Source organism: Chiloscyllium plagiosum, unplaced genomic scaffold (genome assembly GCF_037043375.1).
Source record: "Chiloscyllium plagiosum isolate Xiang-an unplaced genomic scaffold, Cpla_swu_hap1 HiC_scaffold_16, whole genome shotgun sequence".
Classification (NCBI taxonomy): Eukaryota; Metazoa; Chordata; class Chondrichthyes; order Orectolobiformes; family Hemiscylliidae; genus Chiloscyllium; species Chiloscyllium plagiosum.
Window position 1 is genome coordinate 90,121,729 of NW_028270154.1, and position 21,065 is coordinate 90,142,793.

At 41.0% G+C, this 21,065-nt stretch overlaps 1 protein-coding gene and 1 long non-coding RNA gene across 3 annotated transcripts in view; both read right to left on the reverse strand.

The window, feature by feature from the left end:
- Positions 1 to 463: 463 nt before the first annotated feature.
- Positions 464 to 21,065, reverse strand: part of LOC122556828 (rab11 family-interacting protein 2-like) — a 38,205-nt gene continuing 17,603 nt past the window's right edge. Inside the window, exons 3-5 of one of the 2 annotated variants that reach the window (XM_087995513.1) lie at positions 17,452 to 17,500; positions 2,178 to 2,520; positions 464 to 765 (exon numbers count right to left, since the gene is read on the reverse strand). In XM_087995513.1, the coding sequence (XP_087851639.1) occupies positions 762 to 765; positions 2,178 to 2,520; positions 17,452 to 17,500 (396 nt within the window). In that variant the 3' untranslated portion in view covers positions 464 to 761. Of the gene's footprint in view, positions 2,521 to 17,451; positions 17,501 to 21,065 lie in introns of both variants that reach the window. The other variant, XM_043704053.2, reaches the window with a different exon arrangement.
- LOC148147594 (uncharacterized) lies at positions 2,902 to 7,516 on the reverse strand. The gene is made up of 3 exons (XR_015759836.1): positions 6,866 to 7,516; positions 5,544 to 5,581; positions 2,902 to 2,978 (listed from the first exon to the last, which is right to left on the reverse strand). It is a non-coding gene; the product is annotated as an uncharacterized LOC148147594 (long non-coding RNA).

A 21,065-nucleotide genomic window follows, 5' to 3' on the forward strand; every position in this document is an offset into this window, starting at 1 on the left:
TGTAAAGGAGTGTAGCGATTGTAATGAAATCAGCCAAGTGGATCTCAGAGAATGAGTTCTCTGAGTGGGGCTGTTAACTTGGTCCAATTCAGGGAGCTCTCACGAAACAGGAGTGTCAGAGGTTCTGTCAGTGGGGAGATTTGGAGAAACATGGGTCCATTGAGTTTCATAGTGAGCTATTGATCCGTCATGTTCATCGCCAACAGGCACTCAGATACCCTACAGCTACTCAGGTAATTCTGCCATGTTCAATGGTTTTTATGCCTGCAGTGAGCATTCATGCTTTTTATTGAGGCTGATATTTCAAAAAATAAACAATTGATGGAAGAGTTATGGACCAGACCAAACTCCCTCAAACTTTATCGAAAAGATAGCCTAGACCCTAACTTTTACCTTATTTAAAGTAAAATGTAAGGTGCTGTGTTCCAGATATAATTTGATTGGTCCACTACTCAGCTTTAAGCAAAACACATTTTATTCTTACACCACAGTTAAAATACAAAACACAATAAACATAACTTTAATTCTATTGAAATGCTTAATTAAATATTATTTAATTACTATTCATCAACTGCTCCAATATAGTAGCATCCCATAAACATACCCTTGGCAAATTCAGCAAAACAGATTTTCCTCACTTCCTTTCTCCTGGATGGGAAGAGATTGTTCTGTTCAGTGTTACTGTCTAGCAGAGCAGGGAGAACTCAGGTGTTTTGCTGCAGCAGAGACATAGCTGTATCCATCAGCTTCAAATCCCAACTTTAGCTGAAAACAAAACTAACACCTTAGGTCTGCGTGAATATGACTCCATCCACTCATGCTGCTTTTGTCTAAATATTAACAAAAACACACACACACAGGGAGCTCAGAGATGTTTACCCTCTGTGCCTGAAGCAGAGGTTCTGCCACCACCTCTCCAAGAGAAATAGCAGAGAACAAATCCCTCTTAAAGGCACTGTACAATCATAATGGTGGAAGGTACTGCTGAAGGGGACTTGGTGAGTTGCTGCTGAACTGAAAATTGTAATCGTCAATGACCACTCCCATTTCTAACAATGTAAGCAGAGGTTTAAAAAACTGAAGGCATATGGGGCCTAGGACCCAGAACTAGGACTTCCTGCTAGGAGGATGATGTGGTATTATTCTTTGTACGACATACGATCCATCAGTGGAGAGGTTTCCCGCTATATGAATTTTGTTCAGGGTGCTTCATGCCACACTTAGGCAGACATGATCTTAATTTAAAGGGTATCATTTTCACCTCACCATGGGGAGTGATGATGACACAAATGGAAACATCAGATGTGATGTGTTCATAACCATGCTAAGTGTTCCTAACCACGCTCAATTTGGAAAGTCTGGAGAATAGTGGTAGTTTTTCACATGGCACAGAAGCCTCCAATGTGTTTCTACTATGCACTGCCCAATTCTGAACTTTTTCTGAAGTGATCTTCCCTGAAGAGAACTCTAAGTGGGATGTCAACAGCACCACTTGAGTGCAGTTGCAGATCCTCAATTTCACAAAGCGTTGAGCATAAAATAGTTAATTTAAAAGTAATTGACACAAACTCCATTTATCAAAATGCATGGGGTGGTGGGATGTGGAAGAGTGCTTTTGCTGCTCTCCCACCATCCCCTCAATTGTGAAAATATACAAGCCCGTTTAGAGCTGGCTTGCTCTTAAAAGACCCAACAGCATGCAGCTTAGAACATTTGGCAGATGATTTTGTGAGTAAGCAAATAACATTTTTCACATTTTAAGGCAGCAGATGGTTCTGAGGATCCCCTTTAAGAAAAGCTAACAAATTCCAAACAAACTTTAATCAGATCCCAAACTGTGCCAACTTTGGATTGATTTCAGAGCTGTTCCAATGTGCTTTGCTATTCTATATTTGCACTGATCTCAATATTTGCTTCAATGAAGAAAAAGACAGACATAGTGCGCACCATCGCTTTATTGAACATATCTAAAGAAAGGTATGTTGAGGTGTTCTTTCGTAAAGATGCTGCAACTCCCAAGGGGGTGTGAACAGTGTGCCATGAGGACGTGTTAAAGTTATCACCTGCTTTTTGAATTAGCTTGATGAAAACAATGGGTGCAACAAGTTGTAGGCTTTACTTTCCATCCCTCAAATGAAACATCTTTACCTCCACCAGCGATTACAAAAGATGCTAACCTTGGGTTATCTTCAAAGTGGCGGGGTTTTGTCTTTTCCAGTGGAGAGCTGTAAGTGGCTGAGACATAGGAACTGTCAGCTTCAGTAGCACATTTAGGAAACATATTATGTTCAACATTGTTGGAATGTAGCTTTAACACAGATGCTTCCTCCAGCTTCAAAGTTGCGATTTTGTCTGACTGGCTTTGATCTGCAGAGTCTGTATGGACATCTACCTTTTTCAGATGTACCTTAGGTTGCTCATCCCCAGAGTGTTTATGGAAAACGAGAGAGAGAACCTCAGATCCAGTTTGCGTGCCTATCCCTGGTGCATTTAACATTTCAGCCCTGGAGTCCATTTGCGCTGTGCGGTGAAAACAAAAGACGTTTAAATAGAAAACCACAAATTTCAACTCAAGTCTAAGGGTTCTTACAGGTAGCATTTATAAATGTCTATATCTCCATCCCAAATATTACATAAAAGCTTCCGTAGGCTTGAAGTGAACCACATGATTTTCAAAATAACATAAGGCATCTCAACTTAGTACTTTCAATCAAGCTATTCAAATATATTCTGCCATACCTCCAGGACGATGGAGACATGAACCGGAACCTTCTGGGCCAGAGGTAGTCAGGATGATAGATAGGGCAGGTGTGGCAGCCCTATTTACAACCAGAACATAGAGTTGCAGACAGGACTGTCAGAACTTGTGGAAGATAGAGGACATAGCAGTAGAAAATTCTGCAAATTATTAGGCAAACAGAATTTGAGGAACTGATGCATCATCGAAAGGGAATGAAGGAAGCAATTCAGTTTCTGGGCTGCAAAACCAAAAAAAGGCGTTAATAAACTGAAGACAAACAGCCGTTGGAGAACAAAGAAAGCAGGAAAGAATTTACACAAGTAGCTAGGAGGGCTAAAAGTGCTAGGAACTCCCCTTAGCAACAGAATTAAGGTAAGGCCCAAGGCATTTTAGGGAGCAAGTAGTTAGCTAGGAAAACTGTAGGTCCACTCAAGGACAAGCAACTGAATTTACATGTAGAGCTGCAAGTGGGTGAGATCTTAAATGAGTACTATGCATTGGTATTCACAAAGGAGGAGGACATGGTGGACGGTGAGTCTGGAGGAGGATGTGTCCTTATTTTAGGGCATGCTGATATATAAAAAGGGAGGTAGTGTTGAGTGTTTTGAAAAGCATTAAGGTACACAAGTCCCCAGAACCTAATGGGATGCATTCCAGAGAAGTGAGGGAAAGGAAGAAGAAAATTGCTGGGGTCTTGTACAAAATCTTCGTATACAGGTCCATAGTTTTCTGAAAGTGGCAACGCAAGTGGATATAGTGGTGAAGGCGGCATATGGCAAGTTTACCATCATCTCTCAGGACAGAGTATAAAAATTGGTAAGTCATGATGCAGCTGCATAGAACTTTACTCGGGCCACATTTGCAATATCGTATACAGTTCTGATCACCACACTACCAGAAGAATAAAGGTTTTGGAGAGGGTACAGAAAGATTTGCCCTTCTTGGAAGGTATGAGCAATGAGGAGAGATTGGACAAATTGATTTGTTTTCACTTGAATGTTGTTGCCCGAGATGTTTACAAAACTATGAGAGGTGTGGATAGTCAGGGTCTTCTTCCCCAAGTTAGAAATATCAATTAAAGGATTTTTTTCTAATTTACACAAAGGGTAGTAAGTGCCTGGAATGTGCTGTCTGAGGTGGTGTTGGAAGCAGATACAACAGCAGAATTTGAGGCATCTTGACAGGCAGCAAATAGAGGGATGCAAACAACATCGAGACAAAACGTTTATAGTTTAGAAAAGCGTCATGTCAGCACAAAGGGCCAAAGGGTCTATATCTGTGCTGTACTGTTCTTTGAAATGCAGCCCATAACAGAAAGTGCACTGACTGCCACCTTGCATGTGCCTGATATGGCACAAACAAGACACACAAATAGGAAGAATATTCAGAAGCAGCTCAGCACCAACTATAGAATAACAAGTTATTTTGAAGCACTGTCAGTTTAAACTATAGATAAATAGAAAATAAATGAAGAAATTCCTAAAGTAAAGCCACATTAAAGAAATTGAAGAACTATACAAGTCAGAAAAAAATCTTTTGGAAAAAATCAATGATTCTGAAACCAAACACTGGAGTGTCAAACTGGGAGTAAACTGACACACCACAGTTTAATCTTGATGCAGGAGCTGATGTTTCAGTATTGCAATGTAAACATAAATGGCATAAATAAATAAAATTACAACCATCATCCATGAAATTGCAAGGGCCTGAAGGAAAATTATTAATAGGAACAGGCCAACTCATGTCAAAGCTCAGGGTAGAAGTGAATAGAAGCCTTGGAATGCCTCTCTCAATCAGAATACTGAATGTTCTCTACTAAACAAAGGCAAGCTTAAAACTGTAATGAATCTGTAAGGTAGATGGGATTTCAGAAACAAGGTAAGCAAATTAATTCCAAAATTATTCAAGTTTTGGAAGACTGAAGTCACAGTATCACTGTCTCACAGGATGATGCTATACCAATCTACTTATATACTGACAGCAGTGGTCTTGGACAAAATTTAAAATATACAGAGTATACTATGACAGGGAGTGGTTTCACTGGCTATGTTAACAAGACAGTGTGCAGGTATGTTGATCGTTCCAAATCCAAATAGTTTTTGATCAGAATCTGTGTGGAGTTAACTATTCAACAAAACAGTGAAATGCAAGATTGATCCAATTGCGTCAGGTGCTGGAAAGGTCCAGCAAAACTCGTCAAGTGTTCATCAAATTGGATCTAGAAGTGGAATTTTGGTAATTACCTCTGGACTAAGACTCTACAAAACTTAATTATTAATTTAATAAATGCAGTTATTATTTATTTTGGCCATTATTGTTCCAACAAATTACCTTTTGCAATTGCTCTCATGCCAGAAACATTTCAGAAAAAAAATTGTCAAACACATTGGAAGGCAATGGCAGTGTAATATGCCACACTGACCCACAAAAGAGGAACATTATCCAAAAGTAAAAGACTTGTATTGTTCAGTGTTAAACCTGCATTCCAAGTGCAAGCTTGCAAAACCAAAGGTAAACTTTCTTGGGCAGATTACCCAAAAGACCAGAATCACAGCTAACCCACACACAAAAAAAGACAAAGCAGTAAGAGAATAATGGAAACGTCATAGGATTTCAAAGATTCATGGGATGGTAAATCAAGTGAACAGGTTGCTAACAAATTTGGCAGAAATTTAAAAGCCTTTGAGACAGCTTTTATGCCAGACTCAACAACAGTGCTAGAATGTCAAGCAAGAAAAGGCATTTCACAACATCAAACAACTCCTGATCTCTTAAGGAATCTTGGCACATGATCCATATTTACCAACTACTGATGCATCTTCAACCAGATTGGTGACCGTACTGTAAAGTGGAGAAAGTTGTAAAGTTTAGACCAGTTTACAATGTCTCTAGATCACAGACACAAAATGGTATCATGTCATACAGACAGAATGTCAACTCATGGAGCATTTCAGGGAACATCTCTGGGACACATGCACCCAACAACTCCACCACTCTTGGGCTGACCACTTCAACTCCACAAAGGATGGACAAGTCCTGGGCCTTCTGCACTGCCAAACCCAAGCCAGCTGATAATTGGAGGAAGAACGCCTCATCTTCCACATTAGGAACCTTCAATGTCAACTTCACGAATTTCCAAATTTCCCCACTCCATCAGAGGTCCAACCCTTCAATTTGGCACTACCCTCTTAACCTGTCCATTTTCCTTCCCAACTATCTGCTCCATCCTCCCCACTGACCTGTCAATCAACCTCCACCTATCGCCTTCCCAGCTACCTTCCCTCCAGCCCCACATCCACCCCCCCCTATTATCTCTCAGCCCCTTTCCCAAGACCGCCACACTCCTGATAAAGGGCATAAGCCCAAAACGTCGACTTTCCTGCTCCTCGGATGCTGCCTGACCTGTTGTGCTTTTCCAGTGCCACACTTTGACTCTGATTCGTTAGCATCTGCAGTCCTCACTTTCCCCTCATGTCAAAATTAAGAAAGTAGTAATGTGGGTGTACGAAAACTTCAGAATGTTTGATGGGCTTACATTCAAAATGAAACTATAAAACATTGGGCATGCTTCTGAACACAAGAAATTGCCAAGATGCCAACCAGAAATGAGCAGTCCGGATAAGGAACATGTGGAACTCAACTAGAGAATACATACTGGGGAAGCATCACACAACAGCATTCTTGGGGATATCAATGAGTGGAACAGAACAAGAGGATTTAAATTTCACCCAAGAGGCTAATGCCACACATCAGAAGTTACTAAACATTCACCAGCTACTGAAAGAATCTGCAATACGTACGAGAAGCCTGAGAACAGGATGAAAAATGTAACAAAATGTGGAAATACTGTCTGGAAGGATGACCAGACAACATACCTAATAAGCCAATACCACAACAGTACCTAACTATCACTGATGACTTGCTAGTTTTCATCAGATTAGATTGGTAGTATCAAGAGCTCATCAACTTGTGAATCTTTAAATAATTCATCAAGGACATTTGGGAATTGCAAAGCGTCATGTGAGGGTGCAACAATCAAAATGGTAACTTGCACTCTAAGGGAAATTACTACTAATTGTACTCCATGAACTGTAAACAGCCAAGAGAACGGAGAACCACTATTACCTTCATCTTTTCCATCTAGTCCACAGAAATGCCTCACATTATCAACAATGATCAAAACAGGAGAGAAGCAGACTGAAGTGGAGCAAAGGGGGCAACCAAGCCTGAAAGGTCAACAGGTAAAGGGCACAAATATTACTAAAGCTTCAGCTTGGGAAGGAAAATGGGAAAGAGATCAAACAAGAGAAGAAAGTATTAGAACAAACACATCACAGTCAGGATCACATATGGCTGGAACAGAGCATGGGATTAAGAGAATCTGCAATGAATCATCATTGAACAGAAACATCAATAGAAACTATTTCTTGACACGCAAGAAAAAAATCCATCTCTATAACCACCCAGGAGAGGAACACTCGCTGACAAAAGGAAAATGCAGAACATACTCAACCTCAGGATAAGATTAGAACAAGATTGGTCAAAACATCAGAGAATGATCCTGAAAGATCTGAAATTTTGGGGGAGAGATTTTAGAATCTAAATACAACAGGTAGTTCTGAGGAAGGGTTACCAGACCCAAAACGTTAACTCTGGTTTCTCTTCACAGTTGCTGCCAGACCTGGTGAGCTTTTCCAGCAATTTCTATTTTTGTTTCTGACAGAGTATCCACAGTTCTTTTGGTATTTAGAATAGGGAATGGAGATCTGAAAAAACTAAATTGCTGGAGAAACTCAGAGGCTTGGTAGCATCTGTGGGGACAAAACAGAATTAATGTTTTGAATCTGGTGACTCATCAGAACTGTTATGAATAGTCACTGGACTCAAAACGTTAGCTCTGATTTCTCCTCACAGATGCTGCCTGACCTGCTGAGTTTCACCAGCAATTTCCGATTTTGTTTCAGAAGCTCTAAGCTAGTGCAAACAATATGTATAAATATTAAGCTGGAAATAAAAAAAAGTCTTGCAGCAGGTTCCCAGCCTTCAACATAATTTCTCTGGGAGAGTAAAGAGAATTCTGGATGTAGGTTTGCTCGCTGAGCTGGAAGGTTCATTTCCAGACGTTTCATCACCCTACTAGGTAACATCTTCAGTGGGCCTCAGGCAAAGCACTGCTGAAAATTCCTGCTTTCTATTTATATGTTTGGGTTTCTTTGGGTTGGTGATATTATTTCCTGTGTTGAAGTCACTTCCTGTTTCTTTTCTTAGGGGGTGGTAGATGGGGTCTAACTTGATGTGTTTGTTGATAGAGTTCCGGTTAGAATGCCATGCTTCTGGGAATTCTCGTGCATGTCTATGTTTGGCTTGTCCCAGGATAGATGTATTGTCCCAGTCGAAGTGATGTCCTTCCTCATCCGTATGTGAGGATACTAGTGAGAGAGGGTCATGTCTTTTTGTGGCTAGTTGGTGTTCATGGATCCTGGTGGCTAGTTTTCTGCCTGTTTGTCCAATGTAGTGTTTGTTACAGTTCTTGCACGGTATTTTTTAAATGACATCAGTTTTGTTGTTGTCTGTATGGGGTCTTTCAAGTTCATTAGCTGCTGTTTTAGGGTGTTGGTGGGTTTGTGGGCTACCATGATGCCAAGGGGTCTGAGTAGTCTGGTAGTCATTTTCAAGATGTCTTTGATGTAGGGGAGAGTGGCTAGGGTTTCTGGACATGTTTTGTCTGCTTGTTTGGGTTTGTTGCTGAGAAATCAGCAAATTGTATTTATTGGGTACACATTCTTTTTGAAGACATGGTATTGGTGATTTTCCTCTGCTCTGCATAGTTCCTCTGTGCTGCAGTGCATGGTGGTTCATTGAAATAATGTTCTGATGCAGCTTCGTTTGCGGGTGTTGGGGTGATTACTTCTGTAGTTCAATATTTGGTCCGTATGTGTTGTTTGCCTGAAGACGCTGATTTGAAGTTCCCCATTGGCTCTTTGCTCTACTATGACATCTGGGAATGGCAGTTTGTTGTGGTTTTCCTCCTCTTTAGTGAATTTTATGCCAGCAAGGGAATTATTGATGATCTTGAAGGTTTCCTCTAATTTGTTTCATTTAGTGATGACAAAGGTGTCATCCACGTAGCGAACCCAAAGTTTGGGTTGGATGGTTGGCAGAGCTGTTTGTTTAAGTCTCTGCATTACTGCCTCTGCTAAGAACACTGATATCGGAGTGTTCCGTTGGTTTGTCTGTAGGTGAAGTGTGTGGTAAGGCATAGAACGCTAGCTTGATGATACTGTCCTTGTTGATGAAGTTAGTGGTGTTAGGTGTATGTCTCTTTGGATCTTCTAATAGTGTAGTCAGTGTTTCCCTGGCCAGGTTAATGTTGATTGATATAAACAGGGCTGTTACATCAAAGGAGATCATTATTTCATCCTTTTCTATTCGAGTGTCTTTGATGGTCTTCAGGAATTCTTGGGTGGAGTGGATGGAGTGGCATGAGTCTTCTACTAAGTGTTTTAGTCTTTGGTGTAGCTCCTTGGCAAATCTGTAAGTTGGTGTTCCAGGTAGTGAGACTATGGGTCTGGGGGGGGGGGGGGGGGGTTCCTGGTTTGTGAATATTGGGTAATCCATAGAAGCGTGGTGTGTTGGATCCATCTGCTTCTATTTTTTGAAAGTCGGTCTTATTTATTCCTCCAGATTTCTGAAGTTTGTTGAGTAGGGCTGTGATTTGGTTCTCAAACCTCGCTAAGTGTAAACAGAGCTAAAACCCAAACACACACTGTCATCACCCTGCCTCCACCAACAGTAATTGGCTTGCTGAAAGAAGACAGAGGGTGGTGGTTGGAATAGTGTAACGTACATGGAATAGTGTAGGCTAGATGGCTTCAGATTGGTATGACTGTTCGGCGCAACATCGAGGGCCGAAGGGCGTGTACTGCGCTGTAATGTTCAATGTTCTAGAACACTTTTTACATTAAAAAATGTTATGGTGATTGTCCTCATTTCATCATACCTGATGTCTAAATAAAGATAGCTAAAAAGCTGAGTTGAATGTGCTCCTATTTCCCTGGAATAAACTAATTTTCTGAGGTTCAAAATAGATTGCAGTTTGCTTGATTAAATCAGGAACCTTTGTTGGACATATTCTAGAAAAATGTTGTGGTCCCCAAGGTTCAACTTTTGCCCATTTGCTGCTGAATTGGCTTTGCATGTGTTTGAGTACCAAATATTCAAGGAGCCCATTTTGCGTCAGATAATAGGGATCATTAAGAGAGGTAGGTTGTGGACAGGTGTTAAAAAGGCCAGTATTCATTAAAGGGCCACTGCAATTAAGATGAAGGTAAAAAGTATTTTAGCATTTGCAATGTTCTTAAGTATTTCAATCTTGGCTTTCACCCTTTACTAACTTATCACTGGTCCAAAGTGCCCTCCACAAAAATTGAGTGCAAATTTGCCTGAAAAGAGATGCCATCTTCAGCACTGTGTTATGTAATAATCAGAGGAATAGGAACAATAGAGGAACAGTAAGGAGGCTGCCAAAATAAGATGCCCTGCAAGATGATTTACCATGACATGCAAACAGAAGCTGTGGTATACTTTTTGTTGGCCTGTGACAAACTTCAATGCTGATCATACAGATCCAACCCAAAGTTTTGAAGGAAACAGATTGAGAATATTGCTGGTACCCCAAGTATAATCTTCCAACACTCTCTTGATTCAGGAACCATTCACTTTCATTGAAAACTGCATGACACTCTGCTTTTTAAGGGGGTTGGGGGGGGGGGGGGGTGCAGGGGGAGGAAGAGAACAAGGGAATTAAAGAAAACTTAATTTAACACCTGCTATTAGGAAATCACTGGAGTCTATAATTAAAGGTGGCCAATTGCATTCAAATGTTTCAACTGATCAGAGAATCAGCATCATTTTATACACAGTTGGTCATGATTGACGAAACTGGGCGACGTTTTTTGAACAGATGTCTAAAACGGTGTTGAAATATCTATGCATGTTATTTATACGAGTTCTACAAGGCATTCAAAATGTGGTGCCTGGCGTCCCCCAGGTGCTTAGTGGTCAGATGCAAAATGCAAGCCAAGACCATATAGTATAAAAAGCGAGCAGGATGGAACCCTCATTCCAAATATTCATGTGATGTTACACAACCAAACTGGTTTCTATGTGCACAGCATACGCAAGTAACAATGTAGTTTAAATGATCCACTTTCCTATTGATTTGTTTTGATAAACATTTTTAATTTCTGCGTTGCGTTTTCAAAAGAAATGTTTCAAATAAACGGTTTGTCTAATTTTCTTCATAATATAAAGATGTCTATACTTTTGTGTCTGTCATGAATTACTTACTATATTCAATTACAAAGACAAACATTAGATGTAACACTGCAGCAAAAAACAAAATATATATTGCTTCATTGATTTCTGCTGCACTGATTTGCAACGGTAAGTGAAATTGGGTATGACAACTTTTAAATGGTTCACAGATTTTTGCCTTGTCTAAAAGGCCACAGATGAAAATGTTTGAGTAACCATAACTGGCTATTTGTAATCATGGGATTGTAAACAAATTATTGATTTGATTAGAAAATTAGTTGAGCAGATTAGGGATTATAATGCAGGTATTCTAAATTGCAGAATGTGACTAGTCATTTCCCAGAAAGACTTGGAGCAGAGGCTCAACTAATGACCATATTTATTAGGGAGTTGGATGGTGGGATAGAACGTCACAGCAAAATCTGGCAATGACAACAATAAATTGTTTTGTAACCAGTGCAGATGGAAACAAAGTTGCAGAGACATTTCTAGATTAACTCAATTGATAAATTTAACAAAAATTAATTTGCCACAGTTTTGTTCAATATAGGAAAATTTAAGGCAATTGACTTCAAAAAAATGTTACAAAATATTTTTGGTGCAGGATGGAGGGATTCCGGTATTTGGATAACTGGGGTTCTTTCTGGGGAAGGTGGGACCTCTATAAACAGGATGGTCTGCACCTGAACCTGAGGGGCACCAGTATCCTTGGTGGGAGGTTTGCTAGTGCTCTTGGGGGGGGGGGGGGGGGGGGCGGTTAAATTAACTCTGCAGGGGCATGGGAACCCAGACTGTAGCTTTAGGGTGCAGGACCTGGAGTGTAGGGAGGTTAGGAACATGGCATCAATTTCAAAGGAGGGTGCCAGTAAACAGGAAAGTGGCTTGAAGTGTGCATACTTCAATGCAAGAAGTATACGAAATAAGGTAGGTGAACTTGCAGCGTGGGTTGGTACCTGGGACTTCGATGTTGTGGCTATTACGGAGACATGGGTAGAACAGGGACAGGATTGGCTGTTGCAGGTTCCAGGGTTTAAATGTTTTAGTAGGGTCAGAGGTGGGGGTAAAAGAGGGGGAGGTGTGGCATTGCTTGTCAAAGATCGTATTACAGCTGTGGAAAGGACGATGGATGAAGACTCGCCATCTGAGGTAGGTTAGGAATAGGAAAGGTGAGCTCACCCTGTTAGGAGTTTTTTACAGGCCTCCTAATAGTCCTAGAAACGTAGAAGAAAGGATCGCGAGGATGATTCAAGAGAAGAGTGAAACTAATAGGGTGGTTGTTATGGGGGACTTTAACTTTCCTGATATTGATTGGGAAAGCTATAGCTCAAGTTCGTTAGATGGGTCAGTGTTTGTCCAATGTGTGCAGGAGAGTTTCCTGACACAATATGTAGATAGGCCAACAAGAGGTGAGGCCATACTGGATTTGGTTCTGGGTAATGAACCAGGCCAGGTGTTAGAATTAGAGGTAGGTGAGCACTTTGGGGACAGTGACCACAATTCGGTGACTTTTACTCTAGTGATGGAGAGGGATAAGTGTGCACTACAGGGCAAGAGTTATAGCTGGGGGCAGGGAAATTATGATGCGGTGAGGCATGACTTAGGATGTGTGGCTTGGAAAAGTAAGCTCAAGGCAAGGGCGTAATTGATATGTGGAGCTTGTTCAAGGAGCAACTATTGAGTGTCCTTGATAAGTATGTACCCGTCAGGCAGGGAGGAAAGGGTCGTGTGAGGGAGCCGTGGTTTAATAAGGAATTGGAATCCCTTGTTAAATGGAAGAGGGCGGCCTATGTAAAGGTGAGGCGTGAAGGTTCAATTGGGGCGATTGAGAGTTATAAGGTAGCCAGGAAGGACCTGAAGAGAGAGCTAAGAGCAGCAAGGAGGGGACATGAAAGGTCCTTAGTTGGTAGGATTAGGGAAAACCCTAAGGCTTTCTATAGGTATGTCAGGAATAAAAGAATGACTAGGGTAGGAATAGGTCCAGTCAAGGATAGTAGTGGGAAGTTGCGTGTGGAGGCTGAGGAGATTGGGGAGACACTGAATGAATACTTTTCGTCAGTATTCAATCAGGAACAGGACATTGTTGTCAATGTGAGTACTGAGTCACAATTAAGTAGAATGGCTGGCTTTGAGGTATGTAGAGAAGAGGTGTTGGAAATTCTGGAAAAGGTGAAAATAGATAAGTCCCCTAGGCCTGATGGCATTTATCCTAGGATTCTCTGGGAAGCAAGGGAGGAGATTGCAGAGCCATTGGCCTTGATTTTTATGTCCTCGTTGTCTACAGGATTAGTGCCAGAAGATTGGAGGCTAGCAAATGTGGTCCTCTTGTTCAAGAAGGGGAGTAGGGATAACCCTAGTAACGATAGGCCGGTGAGTCTCACTTCTGTTGTGGGCAAAACCTTAGAGAGAATTGTAAGGGATAGGATTTATGAACATCTGGATAGGAATAATGTGATCAAGGATAGTCAGCATGGTTTTGTGAAGGGCAGGTCGTGCCTCACAAACCTTATTGAATTCTTTGAGAAGGTGACTAAGGAGGTGGACGAGGGGAAAGCGGTAGATGTGGTGTATATGGATTTTAGTAAGGCGTTTGATAAGGTTCCCCATGGTAGACTACTGCAAAAAATACAGAGGTATGGCATTGAGGGTGAGTAGGAGGTTTGGATTAGGAGTTGGCTGGCTGGAAGAAGACAGAGGGTAGTAGTTGATGGCAAAGGTTCATCTTGGAGTGCCGTCACTAGCGGTGTTCCGCAAGGATCTGTTTTGGGACCATTGCTGTTTGTCATTTTTATAAATGACCTGGAGGAGGGGTTAGAAGGTTGGGTGAGCAAGTTTGCGGATGATATGAAAGTCGGAGGAGTTGTAGACAGTGAGGAAGGATGTGGCAGGTTACAGCGGGATATAGATAAGCTGCAGAACTGGGCAGAAAGGTGGCAAATGGAGTTCAATGTAGCTAAGTGTGAAGTGATTCACTTTGGGAAGAGTAATAAAAAGATGGGGTACTGGGCTAATGGTCGGATACTTGGTAGTGTGGATGAGCAGAGGGATCTTGGTGTCCATGTACACAGATCTTTGAAAGTTGCCACCCAGGTAAATAGTGCAGTGAAGAAGGCATATGGCGTACTGGCTTTTATTGGTAGAGGAATTGAGTTCCGGAGTACTGAGGTCATGTCGCAGTTGTATAAGACTCTGGTGCGGCCGCATCTGGAGTATTGTGTGCAGTTTTGGTCGCCATACTATAGGAAGGATGTGGAGGCACTGGAACGGGTGCACAGGAGGTTTACCAGGTATGGTAGAAAGATCGTATGAGGAAAGGCTGAGGCACTTGGGGTTGTTTTCATTGGAGAAAAGAAGGTTTAGGGGTGACTTGATAGAGGTGTACAAGATGATTAGGGGTTTAGATAGGGTCGACAGTGAGAATCTTTTTCCACGTATGGAGTCAGCTATTACAAGGGGGCATAGCTTTAAATTAAGGGGGGGTAGGTATAGGACAGATGTTAGGGGTAGGTTCTTTACTCAGCGAGTCGTGAGTTCATGGAATGCCCTACCAGTAGAAGTGGTGGACTCTCCCTCATTATGGGCATTTAAGCGGGCATTGGATAGGCATATGGAGGATAGTGGGCTAGTGTAGGTTAGGTGGGCTTGGATCGGCGCAACATCGAGGGCCGAAGGGCCTGTACTGCACTGTATTCTTCTATGTTCTATGTTCTATATACCTTTAAATGGTGCACTGACAGGAAGCAAAGAATAGGGACAAAACAGCATTTTCAAGTTTGCAGGTCATGACTATTGGAAATCAAGGCTCAGTGCAGGAGCCTCTGCTACTTACAATCTATATCAATGTCTTAGACACTACTCAGTCTGTATGCGTAATGGGTGCAAACAATACAGAACCAGGTGGAAATGTAAGCTCTGAGTATGACAGGGAAGCTGCAAGAGATGGAGATAGGTTAAGTGAATGGACATCAGGGTGACAGAGTATAATGTGGAGAGGTTTTAGGGCATTCACTTCAGTAGCAAGATCAAACTTTTAAATGTGTGAATTTATAAATGATGTTCAGAGGGCGTTGGGTGCACTCACACAAGAGAGAAAGCCAGCACGCAGGTACAGGAAGTAATTGGTAAGATAAATGATGTATTGATCTTTATTGCACATGGATTGGAGCACAAGAATAAGCAAGTTTTACTCCAAACATTAAGAGGTTTCAAATGGCTCCCATTAGCAGGCTATTCCATACCATCCCCATATTAGGTAGAACTGCGGTAGACTTGAGACCAAATTTCATAGCAGCCTCGCACCTTCACTTGTCTGCCCCAATATCTTAAAATTCCAGCCATTAAGAAAAACATGCTGACTTTTGAGATGATACAGCAAAGTTTTACTAGATTGTTTGTTGAATTGAGGAGCTGGCCTACGAGAAGCTGAATATAACTAATCCAAGTTAAGAAGAACAGTTGCTCTCATTATAACCTACAAGATTCTAAAAAGGGCTCGACAGGGGAGACACAGAAGTTGTTTTGGATTGCCCAGCAACTCTAAAGGTTGGAATTTCTGTCCTGCTGGGAATGTGACTGAGAGATCTGACACTGCCCAATTAAGTGTCAGACTGCACAGAAAGAGTATTGCACCTCTCATAGAAATGCGATTTCGGGCACCCTCTGGTTCTCCAGCCAGTGTGCAGGTCCTCAACAAATTTCCATTTGAGGTTATTTGCTACTTTGATTACAGCAATTGTGGTACTATTGCAGACGTGGCAATCCAATTGGGGAATCTAAATGTGCAGTTTCCAAAAAGACAGACGTGCTTAGGAGGCGAGTGCCTCTGAAGAGGCAAGTATAATGGTCAGTATTCTGGAATGCTCTACAATCAGCTATACTTTGGACCTAGCCTTCTAACATTTGGCTTTTCGCCGTCATTGTCAGCCTTGAATAGCAACCTGCAAACACTGTCAATAGTCGACAACAGAGTGATTACTTAAAAGCATCCTTTTCAACATTTGCAAAGATAAAAAACAATTACACGTCCTAAACGTTCAATTAGTTTGAGAATGTATCAAATGAATTAAAGTACACAGTTATCGATGAGTGATAGCAGAAAAAAAGAACAGGAACCTGTTACTTAGGAAATGCATATGAGTGCCAATGATCTTCCTATTTTAAAACTACAGTAATGTGCTAAATTTATGCAAAGTACTGTCATTGCTCAATGAGAACATTTCAGCCATTCTGATCAGTGCATCAGTCACTGTTGATATTTGGTTGGAGAGCAGAATGACTGATACTGCAGCATAAAAGGTGACAGGAAGTTATTGCAATGCTGTAGGTTTCCTTGTAGCAAATGCACATTTATGTGACTTGATGAATGAGAATCTAGACAATTACAATGACAACCTTTTTTTTGGTGGAGTGGGGATTACATGCCCCAGCAGGGCGATATGGTTGCTGTGATAATGGTCATTATTAAACTGTCATGGTTACTAACCTCCCTGGAATATAATCCTTAAATTTGTGTCACTTCAATCATGAACTACTACGATGGGGGTGAAGTCACCATTGTCCTACTGAACCATGGAGATACTCCATGGAGAGACAACCAGCAGTGGTTTAACCCAAGGGTCACTACATCTCAGGTGAGGATGAGGCTGAGATGGACAGTCAGTCACAGTAAACTCAGCTGGCGTGGGGAGTGAATGCACATTGTTGGCATCAATCTACATCACAAACCAGCCATCAAGTCAACAGAGCTAACCCAATGAATATAGTCAAACAGTATACTTCTCAGAGTTGTGATTAAAGTTTGTATTTGCATATTTTTAGCAATCTACTTGCACTTTTATTAATGTTTTAATGACAGAGTTCCCAGATAATTTTGAGTATTATTCCCATACATGTTCTGACTGCAAGCTAAGTCTCAGGAATAGCAGAGTGTAAACCAACTGTAATAACCAAAAGTCAGGATAATATTCATTCAGCAACTAATGTACCTCCACAAGTACTTCTTTTAAAATCAAGCTTTCCCCTTGGGCTCAAAATGAGAGTGAGTAGTTCAGTATGTAATGTGGTCCACATTGTAAATGAGGGAATGCATTAAAAGTCTTATTTAAATATTAAAATTGATCTGCCAGAGAAAAGATGAAGAGAACAATCCACAATAAGCAATATCATCAACGATAGAAATCTATGAGCACTGTGCAGGCTTGTGTAAAGCCAAATTTACTGGCCAATGTTAGGCTCACACAATGGAACAATGAGTTATTTAGGAAACTGACCTGAAATGTTTGGGAGAAGCAAAGTCTTACCTTTAGGTTCACGCTAAAAATGTGGACTTTCCTTTGAGGAACATTGTCCAACACGATCAAACAAGTGAACTATAAATTGAATTGAATTTGGTTCCTTACCGTAACTGAGAGATTTCGACATTTTTCCATTTTTGTGATGCTTGAGGCTCTATTCAATGAAACACCAAGATTAGCTTAGAATCTTAGAAGCTAACAAATTGACTAAATACTTTTCAATCTTGTATTTCATCATGTGACCTTCTATTGTCAAGATTATATTATTCAGTTCCTGTTGAGTGTAATGAATAGTTTATTGGTGGTAACTTAAAAAGTTACCCAAATACCCACTCTCCTGTTTCTTGGCCCAGCTGCAAATGGCAGTACATAGCTTGCCTACACAATCTCGAAGGTCTAAGGTTTAATTTGGGTCCGTCCATACTTCTCTGATCTAAGCTGAGAAGATAATGGGGGGATGCAGTTGGTCTCACATCTGTGGGCTAGCAAGAGGAAAACTCTTCAGGGTTATTTATTCTGACGGTATGTAATGTCCCCTGCTGGAAAATTAACTTGAGAATGTTAGATTTTGAGACCAACACCCTCCATGAACAAACATGCAGCCACCCAAAGTGAGTCACTGAAACTGAGACAATATCCAGTTCAATTAATGATCTTCAGGAATGATAAGGTTAAACTGAGGTGGGCTAGGAGGACAGAAAAGACAAAAATAGTAAATTAATTCAAAAATGTCAGAATCTGCTTATTTCCCCCGATCTTAAAATATTGCTGAATGAGTACAGGTACATAGCAATCTGAAGCATTGGCCCTGATTAGTGAAATGAACTCATCCTTGCAACTTGGGAGAAGGTCTAGGTCAGTGACCATAGACAACTGGGATTTGGACGAAAGAGAGCGCTTCACTAGGATGGTCTCAGTTCCTCAAACTTGTTGCATTCTACTGGGAAGGGTGAGAATATCATTTTAACTTGTAGGAGATGAAGGGATAAGACAGAAACAATTATAAACCTATACTAGACTGCTTATTGTCTGAGCCAGTGGGAACTTGGATAAAGGTTACTGTGGAGATTTTCTTTATACTTCTAATACGTTCCACCAGACCATGTGCAGGATAAGCAGAATATAGGCTTCATGGTGGTTCTGCTTGCAGAACTTGGGATTTCAAAGTCGAACCCATGATCTATATTTTTTCCACTTCTGTTGAAACCCCACTGAAACAATTTAGCTTGTGATTACATGGCTATTTACACCAATAACCAAGAATGCTGGGAAATACCAAACAACCCTCCCATAAATCCTACTTCGGATTTTCTCTCTCACTTTCACATATCCCGAATAAAACATGACAAACTGGTCGACAGTCAACATATATTTATAGGATCGAGCCCAATCAGTTCCAGTAGGGTTTCTGTACCTAGCAATAATTACTATTTATTAAATCATAAAATCACTACAACGCTGAAAGAGGCCAAAACTGTTGCATGTCTCTTAGTTAAAACTCTAACTCCGCTGATATGGCTCAGATTAACACTGAAAATTAAACCAGGCTATTTCCAGAGTTGTCATAAAGGTTAAAAGTTTTACACAGTGTGCAAAGTTCCCTCATTTATCCAACTTTCAGACCCAGATTGATAGTAAGCACTGACCGTTTAAATTGAACAAGAATCACTATTTATTATAAAAAAAAAGTTGGATAAATAGTTGGAAACCATCAGTACACAATACAATTAACTAAAACTAATCTCTTTATAAATTTCATGTCACACACATACAGACAAGATAAAATAGGTTATAGATAGAGAGAAAAGAAACTGGAAAGACGCTTCAGTTAACTTGTTTCTAAGTTCTTTTAACTGAGATTATCTTTATGTCTCTTTTGCTTCAGTCCTGTTTCACCAGGCCCTTCCACATTTTGCTAAAAAGCACAAGGTGTCTGATTCACTCATAAAAACTGATATATCAGTTGAAACTCATGACTTATGACAACTGTTGCGGGGAAGATAAACTGGTGCTCTTGAGGTTTTCATTAAGTGTGATGGCAGAGAACAGAAAGACAGCCCCCAATCGGGGTCAGAACTGGACACACCTCTCTCTCTATAACTTGTTCCAGCTCTAAGCTGTTCAGTTACCTAAGAACTAACCACAAACTTGTGGCAGACTAAAGGGTCTGTCATTGATAACTGGTCACTGTTCCATATACTAATCAACAAAAACTATATCTGTACTCTGCCTCAGCTACAAATCACTGCCACTTAAACCTCAATTACTGCTTGTCCCAAAGTTGTTTACAATATCTGCTATGGGTGGCAGGTTACTTGCTTTTTAAGAATTCAGCCACCCTTTCAAACATAGGGTTTAAAACGGCTCTCTTGTTTAAGCCCACAATTTTAAAAAGGACAAAATAAAGGGAGAGTGTGTGTGTGTGTGTGTGTGTGTGTGTGTGTGTGTGTGTGTGTGTGTGTGTGTCACCCATGTGACACACTTTGATGAACTCTCTCTACACACAGAAAATAAAGTTAAAAATCACACAACACTAGGTTATAGTCCGACAATTAAACCTGTTGGACTATAACCTGGTGTTGCGTGATTTTTAACTTTGTACACCCCAGTCCAACACCGGCATCTCCCAATCACAGAAAATAAAAGGGTGTTGTGGGTGGAGCAAAAGATTGAGAAGGCACTTCAGTAATTCCCTGTCCACAGGGTTTTCTGAGATGATTCTTGTGCAGATCAGAATACTGCTTGTCCCAATCTTCCTTCAACAGATACTTTCACTTACCTGTAGGAGACACACCGCGACTGCTTCCCACTTAAAGGTCATTGACTTACCAATTAAAAGTCACAGCTTACAGCAACTGGAAAGAGGAAATAAATTGGCTCTCTTTGGGCTTGAGATGCCTTTCACCAGACAAAAAAAACCAAGACCGTTCCTGCTGTTGCTGAGATCCGGTTGTTTTGAAGAAACTATTCACATTGTTAAGTTGCTCAGCTACCTAGGAGCCACCCTCACTTATTTTGCAGAAAGCTTTGACATCAATGACAAGTCAGAAGTCCAAAGAGAAATCAGCTTCTTGTAGTCAGTAAAAGCTCCATCTGTGCACATCCCTTGACCCCAGTTCATCTGCAAACTAGGGTTTCATTACTCTTTAAACAAGAAGCTGTGTAAACAGAACAGAAACCCCTGGATGGTGGATGGGTTCCATTTTAGAGTCCATTCACAAGTTGATTGTCAGCAAATTTGAACACCAAATTGGAGTTTAATTTAGATAAGTGTGAGGTGCTGCATTTTGGGAAAGCAAATCTTAGCAGGACTTGTATACTTAATAATAAGATCCTAGGAAGTGTTGCTGAACAAAGAGACCTTGGAGTACAGGCTCATAGCTCCTTGAAAGTGGAGTTGCAGGTAGATCGGATAGTGAAGGCGGCTTTTGGTATGCTTTCCTTTATTGGTCAGAGTATGGATTACAGGAGTTGGGAGGTCATGTTGCAGCAGTACAAGGCAATGGTTAGGCCACTTTTGGAATATTGCATGCAATTCTGGTCTCCTTCCTATTGGAAGGATGTTGTGAAACTTGAAAGGGTTCAGAAAAGATTTACAAGGATGTTGCCAGGGTTGGAGGATTTGAGCTACAGGGAGAGGCTGAATCGGCTGGGGCTGTTTTCCCTGGAGTGCCAGAGGCTGAGGGGTGACCTTATAGAGGTTTATAAAAATCATGAAG